At 47.2% G+C, this 11,348-nt stretch overlaps 1 protein-coding gene across 1 annotated transcript; it reads left to right on the top strand.

Moving 5' to 3' along the window:
* Positions 1 to 222: 222 nt before the first annotated feature.
* TMEM222 (transmembrane protein 222) lies at positions 223 to 10,911 on the top strand. The gene is made up of 6 exons (XM_081921002.1): positions 223 to 688; positions 3,939 to 4,023; positions 5,186 to 5,217; positions 6,065 to 6,161; positions 6,547 to 6,677; positions 7,591 to 10,911. The coding sequence occupies exons 1-6, from the start codon at positions 537 to 539 to the stop codon at positions 7,676 to 7,678; spliced, it is 585 nt and encodes a 194-aa protein (XP_081777128.1). The 5' UTR covers positions 223 to 536; the 3' UTR covers positions 7,679 to 10,911.
* Positions 10,912 to 11,348: the final 437 nt, after the last annotated feature.

The following is an 11,348-nucleotide window of genomic DNA, read 5'->3' as shown; positions in this document are numbered from 1 at the left end:
GTGTTCTCGAAGCTACCAGCATGAGTCTGACCAAACTGCGGGAGGCAGTGGAAGACGGGAGTGCCTGGCGTGCTCTGGTCCATGGCGTCACGAAGAGTTGGACGCGACTAAACAACAATCCCCAGCACAAATGACGGGCAGTACCTCCCCCCTACGCCGGAAAACTGTCGAGGCTCCGCTGACTGTCTGCAAGACCGGACAGCAAATAGAAGGTGAACGGACTTCTCAAGATAAACTGAAACTTAGTAAAATCATCAGTGTTTAATAAAAGATGTAGGAACCCAGCCCTTCTCCCACCCCATCTCTGCGAGGCGGAGGGAACGTGCGGCTGAGTGACGGGGCTGCCCTCAGTGCTGTCACCAGGCTAGCTCATTAGAACCCTCGACAGAAGGCAGCTTCAGGAACAACGCCGATGCGGCGACTAGATAGGCTGGCCGGACTTCGCCCCGCCCCCCCTCGCCGTCCCGGAAGCGGCACTCCCGCATCCAGGAAGTGACGTCACCCGGCCCCCGGGCCGGAACCTCCCCCTCCTGGTGATGGAGGAAGAGGAGGTTGCGGTGGGGAAGATGAAGCAGTTTCACGGCGGCGTCAGCGTGGGGGTCGGCGGCGGCGCCGGGGGAGCAGGGCTGGATCCGGAGCGCTGCCGCTTCCCTTACTGCGTGGTGTGGACGCCCATTCCCGTGCTCACGTGAGTCTCCGCCCCCTTCTCGGGACGCCGCGTCGGAGACCCCCCTCCCTGCCCCGCTCAGCCTAGCCTACCCCGCAGGGCTGTTAGGAAGGTGAAATGGGGTTTTTTGGGGTGGGGTGGGGGGCGACACGGGCAGTCTTGCAAGACTTGCTCTGGGTCTCGCCTACCTCACAGGGTTGTTGTGACGGTAAGATATGGGTTTTGGAAGGAAGCGGGGCTCAAAGCACTGTTGTTTACGGATTGCCCATTAACGAATAAAGTTCTCTGGGCCGCTCACAAAATAAAACGGAAGGTCGAAATAATGATTTAAGCTAAAATGTGTAAAAGACACAAAGATCGGACCAGGAATTATTGAAGCAATAGCTCCAGTTTTAACGGGGACGGGATGGTGGGGGAGAAGAGGGGGGGAAACAGCAGCAGCAGAGGCAAAAGATGTCCCTCTCTGCATTTTCCTAAACACTTTTCTTCAGGGGCAAAATCAAACTTCAGAAGTAGGCTGTTGGATCATATATAAGACTGTGCTTATTAGAAAATTGTGCAGTATCAAGTAGTTAAGTAGAGCATTGGGATCTGTTCATTTTTGAAATGTTCCCCCTTGTGAAGTAATTTAAAACAAAACAAAAAGTTTAGAATGTGGTGTGATTAATTTTTTTTTGTCTACACAGCTGGTACTGTTGCTTGGGTCCATTCCCCCCCCCCCGTTTTGTTCTAGTAATTTTGTTTTTCCATCTTTTTTTTCCTTTCCTGCTTACAAAAAATAGTACATGGGGGGTTCACCTTGGTGCACTTCAGATGAACAGTAGGTTCAGAACAACAGAAAAACATAAAATAAATATGTGTGTACAGAGATGGATAGATAAGTCTGGATTTTTAGGATTCAGCTAATCACTAAAATAATAAATATTCCTTAATCCATCTGAGCATTCCATCCTCAAAGCTCTATAATTGCCACCTTAAAAACAGCATAATTTCATTTTTATCAGAATAGCTGATGAAGCTGAAACATTTTGCAACATAAATTTTAAAAACCCTTCTTGTTAATCACAGCAAAGACACCTCTGACTTTTGTGTAGCTTGAATGTAGAAAAATAAGAGTCACATTTGTTGCTCCATCCATTTTGTTGCCTCAGGCCCCAGCCTCGCCTAGTGTGTAGAAAGTTGCCTGCCAGAGAGTGTGGACCTTGGACTAAGAAAGGTTCTCCACCCCTGATGTAGGAGTTCTGTAGTCAGATCTTTGAATGGAGGCTTTAAAGAAGCCATGGTGAACCCCAGCTTGTAGTGCTGGAGAAAGAGATATTCAACATTTTCTCCCTGCTGGTCTCATTTTCCTGACCTAAATGTCAGATGCTCACACCCACCCACCCACAAAATTGCTGCTACTCTTGTATGGGGAAATCTAGGATTATCTCTTTTCCCCCCCTTCTGTGGAGTAAATAGGAGCAGGGTGTTGATGTCAGTTTAGATTGGGAAAGTGTCTATGGGGAAAGAGTTATATCCCGGTACCTGCCTTTGGAGCCAGTGCGTTAATTAAAATTGGTGCACCACACAGCCGCTTTGAATAGCATTTAAAGAAAAGCTTTGGGATCTTATCACAGGTAACTAAGAGTGTATTTCTTGCATTAAGATGGAAGCTGGTCTCAATAACCTTTGAGGTTTCTCCCAGCTCTATGATCTCCCATGTTGTGTCTTTTTGGGCCTTAATGTGGCAGGCTTTGGTGCCTAGACCTAATGCACCCTGGGGTGTAAAAACACAAACATGGTTTAGAAATACAGAAATTATATTTGTCCAGTATTGCAAGTATTTACATAACTCAGAAATTATTTTGAAAGCCTGAAGGACAAAAGAAGAGAATGTTCCTTGACTCTTACAGGTCAGAAAAAAGATCCTAAACTTTCTGACCAGGTGTGGGTTTTATGCAATCTTCTAGGGCAAACCTCTGGGGCTCCCTGGCCATAAACCTTGTGTGTCTGCTGCAGAGGGTGTCAACCTCTTCAGCTGGTACTGACAGCGTTCTGTAGATTGGCATGTGGGGCATGATGCAGTCCTAACCATATTTACTCAGAAGTGTAAAGGTAAAGGTACCCCTGCCCGTGCGGGCAGGGATTGCGCGCCCATCTCGCTTAAGAGGCCGGGGGCCAGCGCTGTCCGCAGACACTTCCGGGTCACGTGGCCAGCGTGACAAGCTGCATCTGGTGAGCCAGCGCAGCACACGGAAACGCCGTTTACCTTCCCGCTAGTAAGCGGTCCCTATTTATCTACTTGCACCCGGGGGTGCTTTCGAACTGCTAGGTTGGCAGGCGCTGGGACCAAGCAACGGGAGCGCACCCTGCCGCGGGGATTCAAACCGCCAACCTGACGATCGGCAAGTCCTGGGCGCTGAGATTTTACCCACAGCGCCACCCGCGTCCCATTACTCAGAAGTAAGTCTCATTTAATTCAGTGAGCCAGCCTTACTTCCAAGTAAGTGGGATTAGAGTTGCAGTCTTAGTTATCTTCTGGCAAATATGCTTGATGGCTTTAAAGACCATGGACTCTGCCCAACTGTTGCTGTACTTTGGGTGGGATTCAATTGCATACCACCATATTTAGGTCATACAATTAGGCTGCTCTTGTGAAATGAATCCATGTCTCCTAAAGACTGGTGGGAATAAAGCTCCAGCTTTCTTTTTCTAGGATGCTTCCAGACTTGCTATTTTTCAAGTGAGAATCAATCACAAACTGGCAGATCAGTTGCTTGTGAGGTCTTGCACGACAAATCCACCTCCCCAAAAGATCAGTCTTAATGGAGAAACACACTGGAAAGTGTGTGGTGACACTTGCTTTGGCACAACATTATCTAACCTCCCCAAAACAAATCGGGATGAATGTTCAATAAATGAATTGACTGCAACTGCCCCTAGGTTACAAAGGCTTTTTTCCACCAGATCACCTGGAGATGATTCCTACTTATCGACTTGTGGCCTGGAAAGTAGTTGTTTAGAAGCCTGTGTGTTCAGGAGGAATACATATAGTCTACAACCATTCAGAGCACAGGGAACTTGAATCAGGAAAAAGACCAAATATCCTATCTGATTTGTGCCCAGGTTAGGTCCTGCTGGCTTTGATGGACTGTCAGAATTGTCACTGCCTCTCACCCTGTTCAGTCCTGTCAGGCCATGGCCTTGGGCAGCCACTGCAGCATCTTTTTAGCAACTTACTTTCAAGGACAAAAATTTTGCCCACTGATACTTTCTTTTCTTCTTTTGGTAGATGGCTGTTCCCCATTATTGGTCACATGGGCATTTGTACCTCAGCTGGAGTCATCCGGGACTTTGCAGGGCCATACTATGTCTCGGTAAGTAGAAGCTTTTTCCTGTGGCTTTGTTGGCAACCACTGAGTCGTGGCCAGAGCTGCTGTTCCACTATCACAGCAGTACTCTTGCTTTCTCCTCCTCTTCTCAGCAGCCGCACCCCTGAGCACCCTCAAAATCTGCTCCAGGGGGTTGGAGGACCCTCCAGAGCTGATTCTGAGGGCACGTGGGGAGGGGAATTCCTAGTTGCCTATGATAACCTGGCAAGTGGTTAAATAACAAGACTGAGTTGAGATTCATCTAGGTGGTCATGTAAAGAATAAGACTGGGCTCTCCACCACCGGTTGCTCCTTCCTCTTGTACACGAAACCTGGAGGCTATAACAGTGCAATCATACACTTCTCTACTCAAGAGCAAGTTCTCTTGAGTTCAGTGGGATGTATTCTCAGCTAAGTGTGTATAGATTTCCACGGTTAGTTTCCTTTTCCTTCCAGTAGCTCCAAAGAGCTCTGAAATTTCATGTTTCGTTACTAGTTTCAGAATGTTCTGAAGCAGACAGATGCACAAACCTCTTGGCCTCTCTCTATCTCTTGAGAGATAATCAGCATTGAAGAAGACAATCCTGTTCCAAGTGTCCCAGCAAATTTAGGAAAAGAAAACATGAAGGGGGGCTGGTGGTGGGAGAGAGAGGGGCGTAGTAGCTAATTTGTCTGACTTATGTGTCAGCAATATTTCAAACTGGAGTAAGTCTTTTGGCATCAAGCACATCCAAACATCTGTTCTATTGACTAGAACAGAATGGTGTGTGTTTTTCAAGTCAATCAAGGGGAGGGGCCCTTGTAGGGAAGGTTTCTGTGGGCGTTAACAGCCCTTGTTAAAACAAAAAAATTCCTTCCAGTAGCACCTTAAAGACCAACTAAGTTAGTTCTTGGTATGAGCTTTCGTGTGCATGCACGAAGAAGTATCTGAAGAAGTGTGCATGCACACGAAAGCTCATACCAAGAACTAACTTAGTTGGTCTTTAAGGTGCTACTGGAAGGAATTTTTTTGTTTTGACTATGGCAGACCAACACGTCTACCTATCTGTAAACAGCCCTTGTTGTAATTCTTCAGAACCTAAGATTATGTATTTAGTAATATGAATTATTCTATGCTACTCAGGAAATGAAGTGTGCTTATTATTTTCACTCCTGCTCTCTCTACTAGGAAGACAACATGGCTTTTGGGAGGCCTGTGAAGTAAGTGCTGTTTTCTCTCCGCCCTCTCCTGATGCATTTACTTGCAAAGAAACTGTATCCACAGAAAAGCTGAGCAATGTATGCTGTATTTTAGCTATCAAGGCAGACTAAAGATTGCAGCAGAGAACTAGGACCTGTGCTTCTCAGTGAGGAGCATAACATGAAATCTCCTTAAGCAGAAAACCTGCAGCCGTCTGAGGTTCCAGTGTAATAATAATATTTCTGCTGCTTTGAGAATGGACGGAATGTAATTTATTGGTGCCCACAGACTAAGACAAAAAGCTGGTGAAACTTCTGAATGAACAGAATCCTTTTGGGAGATTCCAAATCTGTAATTCTTATGGGGAAGACAACTATCAGACCTCTTTAAAGCTACCCCCCCCTTTGTGCCCAGATCCAAGCATAAGGAGCAGGAAGGGCTAGAAGATGCAGATCCCCAGTACATTGGGAATCCTCTTTGGAAACCATCTTATTTCCGGCTTCTGAAATTCCACCCATGCACTTTCTATATTGTGTGTGCAGCAGTAAGGGCGGGAAACAAGTTTAAGTAGGGAAAGGGTCTCTCAGGATGTTAAATGCTGCATCCAGTTATAATTTCTGCACTTCCATTACCTAAGCACAAGTAATGGCTGATGAATGCACACACAGCACAAGCACACATACACACAGCCTTGCTTTCAGAGTTTCTGGATCTAAATTTGAGGATGTCATTTGAAAATCCTACTAGCAGCAGAATTTATTAGAAAGGAGAATGTTGTGTGTGGGGAGGGAGCAGGGTGTTGAAAACAAACATGTGAACTGGCATCTTCCGTTCTCTTCTCTCTCTATCCCCACCCCCTTTTCCCAGATACTGGAAGCTGGATCCCAGCAAAGTGTATTCCTGTGGCCCTAATGCTTGGGATACTGCGGTGCACGACGCCTCTGAGGAGTACAAGCACCGTATGGTGAGGTGACCTCAGTACTCAAATCGGCAGGGTCACATGCACCCAGAATTGGTTTGGGGCTGGGAGGGCAGAGTAAGGCTCTTTCTGCTGATCAAGAAACCTTTTGGAAACACAAGCTTGCTTGCCAGCTACTGAAGATAAACAAGGAGTTGTTTTAGATGAGCCCTTCTAACTGTGAAAACCCCGCATCGCAGACCGGCAACCTGTGGTCTTCTCAGATGTTGTCACACTCCAAGTCCCATAAGCCCCAGCTAGTTGTTTTAGATTGTTTCTAATATTGTTCTTAATGCTGTAGCCTGCCCTGGGACCTTAGGCTGAAGGGTGGGTAATGAATATGTATTTAATAATAAAAGTATCGTCAACAGTGTGCTTTTTACCATTTCAGCACAACCTCTGCTGTGACAACTGCCACTCTCACGTAGCCCTGGCCTTAAACCTCATGCGATATGACAACAGCACTTCCTGGAATATGGTCAAACTTTGCTTCCTCTCCCTTCTATACGGAAAGTACGTAAGGTGAGTAGAAAGCTTGACTGTTGCTGTGAATACTGTGGCGTGCAGAGGTGCAGACTTCAATCAAGGGCCTTGATCTCCACCGAGCTTCTGCAGTACGTAGCAGTCTGGTGACCGGTTATGTTTATTGGGATTTGAAAACTATTCGGCTCATAGAATCTGATAGTGCTTGCAACATTAAGCCCTTCTGGACGGCAGGTTTGGTCCCAGGGTCAACAGCAAGCCCTTGTGATGAGTGGCCAACTTTATGGACTGGAAGTTGGTGGCTGTGGGCAAAACCTGCTGGGAACTTCACTTGCACAGTTGAAAAAGCACAGCCAAGTGTACATGCACACAAAAAGTTCACACCAATAACAAACTTAGTTGGTCTCTCAGGTGTTACTGGAAGGAATTTTTTTTATTATTATTCTGTTTTGACTATGGCACACCAATGTGGCTACCTACCTGTAGCCAGTTAATGTATTTTCTCCAGCTATTCTTTTCTAAATTACAGCTTGGAAACTGAGCTTTCCTGTGCTGAAAAAAACCCCCTGAGTTACCTGGTATTTATGCAGATTTAAGTAGGGCTGAGCTTAAATTGCACACAAACACTTTCACCACCTCGTACACAGGTTGGAAATAGCCACCCTCCCACCCTAATCCTGGGAACTGTAGATTACCGTTCACAGAGCCAAACCCTGGACAGGCTCCCAAGATTCTTTGGGGAAAGCTGTGTGCTTTGAATGTATGGCACAACCTTCCTTAACAGGCTTAAGTAAAGCCGAGATGACTGGCACAGCTTGTTTTCCCCTCCTGTGCTTCCAGTTTCCCAACAACCTTCTCCAGTTTCTGCCCCATCTCCTTCATGGTCCCACCTACCTCTGACTGGCCCTGCTCCCTCTCTTGTTCTCTAAATCTCTCTTTGTCTGCCTTGCAGCATAGGGGGCTTTGTGAAGACCTGGCTTCCTTTCATCCTCTTTTTGGGGATTATCCTGATAGTCAGCCTGACTCTTCACTTGCGATGATGGACGACGCCAGCGTTCTCCCCTCTTTGGAAGTCAAGTCTTGAAAACTCTGGCTCTCCGAGCCCAGGAAGGCTGTGGAAGTAAGCTGCGTGGCCCAGAAACCCGCAGAAAAGAAGTGCTGCGTAATAACAACTCTTCCTTTATCCTGGTGGACTTTCTTTTCTTCCCTCCCCACCCCCCTTTTCTTCCTCATAATTCTTCCCTTCAAACATCAAGGGAAAGGGGGGAACCACCGCATCTTGCTTCTCGCCAAAGGTCTATTCTGGTTCAAAGTTCCTGCGTGGGGATGCACGACCTGGACTTGGATTTGTAGGTGGTGTGGCGAGGACTTTGGGCACGTCGCAGCAGGCGCCGGGGCTGGTTGTAAGCTTCCCCAATCTCTTGCAGAAAGCTTCTCGATGGCACTTTATGAGGACTGATAGTAGTGGATGCTGTGGGTTAGAGGTGGAGGGGTTTGGTTTTTAAACCTGCTTGCGCTGGTAAATGGGGTTTGCGGCATTCTTGGTCGTAACCGTGTTCCTGTGACTGGGTACCACAGCGATTGGCAGCCTGAAATGACAGCCTCGTTGCTCAGGAGAGCTGGGATTGCCTTCAGGCTTCGCTTCTGCAGATAGGACTTTTTACCATAGCGTGGAGGTTGTGTCCTCTTCTCCTTTGCACAATAAGTTCATTTTTTTGTTTGCTTTTAATTTGGTGCTCCTCAGAAATGCCATTGTTCTGAAAGCAGCTGATTTCTCTACCCCCCCCCCCGGCAAGGTCCCACCAACCTAAGTGATAATTTGGTGCAGTCGTTTCCAAGGGTGACCTTGAGCTGTTCTTGTTGAGAGTTAAGACATCTCGCTCCCCTTCATAAAACCAGTTCCCAAAGATTTTCTGCGCACGTGTGTGTGATAGAAACAGAGTGTTCTACCCACCTGATGGTTAAACTCTATGGCTTATAACGTAGTTCTGCACAGCACTGTGCCTTGAAAGACTCTAGAAGCAAAACTCGCCCCAGGGAGATGCCTGATCTAGCCCAGTGAAGCTGGAAGTCCTACCCATATGAAGTCTGTTTTGAAGGGAAGAGAACCATTCATTCAAGAGCCAAGTTCTCTTGTACTGCTTTCCAGGTAACCTGAAAACAGGGCAGTCTTCAGCAACCTGGTGACCACGTTAGGTTTTGCACTGCAGCTCCCATCAGTCACAGCTAGCACATACTGCCTGGGGCTGATGGGAGTTGTAGTCAAAATATCTGGAGGGCACCAGGGTGGCGAAGGCTGCACTAGAAAATTGTGTGCCGCCCACTTAATTTTGGCCTTGGCCCATGTAGCAATGAAAAGCGCAGTCTTCCTCCTCCTTTTTTTAACCAAAGGGGACGGAAAGTGCTACACCGCTCTCTGCTGCATGCCACCCCCTCCCACCCTCCCCTCCCCATGCTAATCTCCCCCCTTTCCAGTCGTCTTTCGCAAACTCCCTGGAGTGCCAAGTACTTTGCACTGTGCAAAGGAGCGGCGCATTGTCTTCCCCTTAAAACACCTGCGTCCGAGCAGGTCCTCTTGGGTGTCGGACCCTTGCCATTTCAACCATGAACAACGGCAGCTGTAGAAAGCTGATCAATAAGCTCTAGGCTGATTGGAGATCAAAGGTCTTAGATCAAAGTGAATGCGTGCGGTGGCCCATCCCGCTGCCCCTCTGCCGCTTCGCTTACACTCCCACACCCAGCGGGGATTCTAGTTCTGAGGGAAATAATAGACCAGGTCCACTGAATAGAGAGACTCTATCCCTCCCTCCCTGCTCGTGTGTGTGTGTGTGTGTGTGTGTGTGTTGGAGTGGGGGGAATCTTGCAGTGATTTGCCAAAAAAAAAAGAGCTCCAGGAAACCCAAGCAACTCACAGACCTGGCGCTCAAAGCCTACTTCCTTTCTACAGTAGCAGTAGCCTCAACTGATCTTTTGAGTCAATTAAAAAGTGTTTTGCTGACATGATGCAACTGTACAAGCTTTGCCACATGTTAAAGTTGGCAATAGATGCAGGAGGAGCAAAGATGCCAGAAACTCCCATCACTCCTCTCCCTCCCCTCTCTCCCTCCCTTTCCCCCCTTACATTCTCATAATATTTCTACATTCTTGAACAGCCTGCTTAGTGGTGAAGAGAGGTGACCAATTGAGAAGACATTGGAACTTCTCCAACGCACCCCAGAAGTCAAATGAGCTAACCTACTAAAGGCACAGAGAAGTTACGAATCTGGGTTTTGAATCCCACTCCAAAGGATTTGGGAATGGTGGGCACCAAGAACTGATGGGAAGCAACTGCCCTCTCCCATGCCTGCCCCCAACACACACTGCAGGTCTTCTGTGGTGAGTTTTAAAGTGGTTGCTGATCATCTAACTCTGCCCCTTATGACAAAGCCACCATTTTACTCCACTGTGCACCCCAATTTCAGCCCTGCCTTCGTTTACCGCACTGCTGAAAAAAATTGAAACTTGACATGGCCATGGCAGTGGGTGGGTTTAGTGGAAGAAATAAATTTGCGACATCCTCACCACAAGCCCGTATATCACGTAAGCCACCACCCCGCAGAATGAATTGGCCCTCCTCTTTCAGCACTTGTTTAGTTGCCACTCATTTTTGAATACTGTGCTGCCCACTTAACGCCGCCTCTTTAGGGCAAGGGTGTGAGTTACAACCTTCCTCTAAGGGGAAGCCCTTCTGCGCAGGGATTTTTGACACCTGTGTGTCACTCACTCATAGGGTGCAGCACAGAGGGTTTCTTGGTGTGTGTGTATGCGCTAGCATACAGCTGTTGCCTCCCATTTCTTTCCAGAAATTTGCTGGTTGCAGGGACAGTGAGAAACCTGTGGTTTAGAGGTCATTGTATGCCACTGTCTCTGCACGCATTCTGCATTCCCATCGGCTAGATGTCTTCAGAGATTTGGTTAGGTGCCAAGGTTCTTCTCAAAGGTGTCATTGTTTATTTGGTACCTACCCCGTCGAGGCTTTCTAGGGTTCTTGCTTTTTGTTTTGTTACATTCCAGCCTCTTCATTTTCCTTTCTTCTCTGGAAGCTTCATTGATGTGCCACTTGGGGTCCCCCCCCTTTCCCCTCCTTTGCTGATGATTAGCCAGATGGGCCTCTGTCCTGTGAGTCGTTTCTCCAGGGGGTGCTGGATTCCTTTGTATATACTGAACTCTGCTGCTGTGATTTCATAATCCCGATGATGGTGAAAAATAAATGCATTTCTGTGTATGTCTCCAAGCAGTGGTGGCTTCATTGTTCAGGCTGCCTCTTTCCCTCCCTCCAGCTGTCGGGGAGGAGAGAAGGGCTTGTGTTCAGAATTGATGAGAGCTCAGCGGCTGCATGGCTATGATCAAACTCACTGTAGAGAAATTAACGTTCTCCCCCCCCCCCAATAAGGTGGATTCTCATGATGAGCATATTTAATTTCTCTATTTCTGTAACATTTTTGAGGGGAAGGTAAGGTTAACATCCTGTTTTTTCCTCTTCTGTTTTTGAAAGCAGAAACTATTCCTAGTGGATATACAAACCAAGAACTGATCAGGTTCACACCCACTTAACAGTCCCTCCAAAAATGGTGTTCTTTTGCAGGTGTATTCTACATTATTACTATTATCACATATTGTTATTTATTACCAACCCTTCATCCCAAGGTCTTAGTTGAAAACAACTAAAAA

Source organism: Podarcis melisellensis (genome assembly GCF_964234715.1).
Source record: "Podarcis melisellensis genome assembly, chromosome: 8".
NCBI lineage: Eukaryota > Metazoa > Chordata > Lepidosauria > Squamata > Lacertidae > Podarcis > Podarcis melisellensis.
This window is presented reverse-complemented; position numbering and strand designations above follow the sequence as displayed.

Excerpts from the sequence above, each read along its gene's own strand:
- TMEM222 (XM_081921002.1), top strand. The coding sequence starts at position 537 with ATGGAGGAAGAGGAGGTTGCGGTGGGGAAGATGAAGCAGTTTCACGGC. Across the intron at positions 689-3,938 it reads ACGCCCATTCCCGTGCTCAC|ATGGCTGTTCCCCATTATTG; the intron begins GTGAGTCTCCGC and ends TTCTTTTGGTAG. Across the intron at positions 4,024-5,185 it reads CAGGGCCATACTATGTCTCG|GAAGACAACATGGCTTTTGG; the intron begins GTAAGTAGAAGC and ends TCTCTCTACTAG.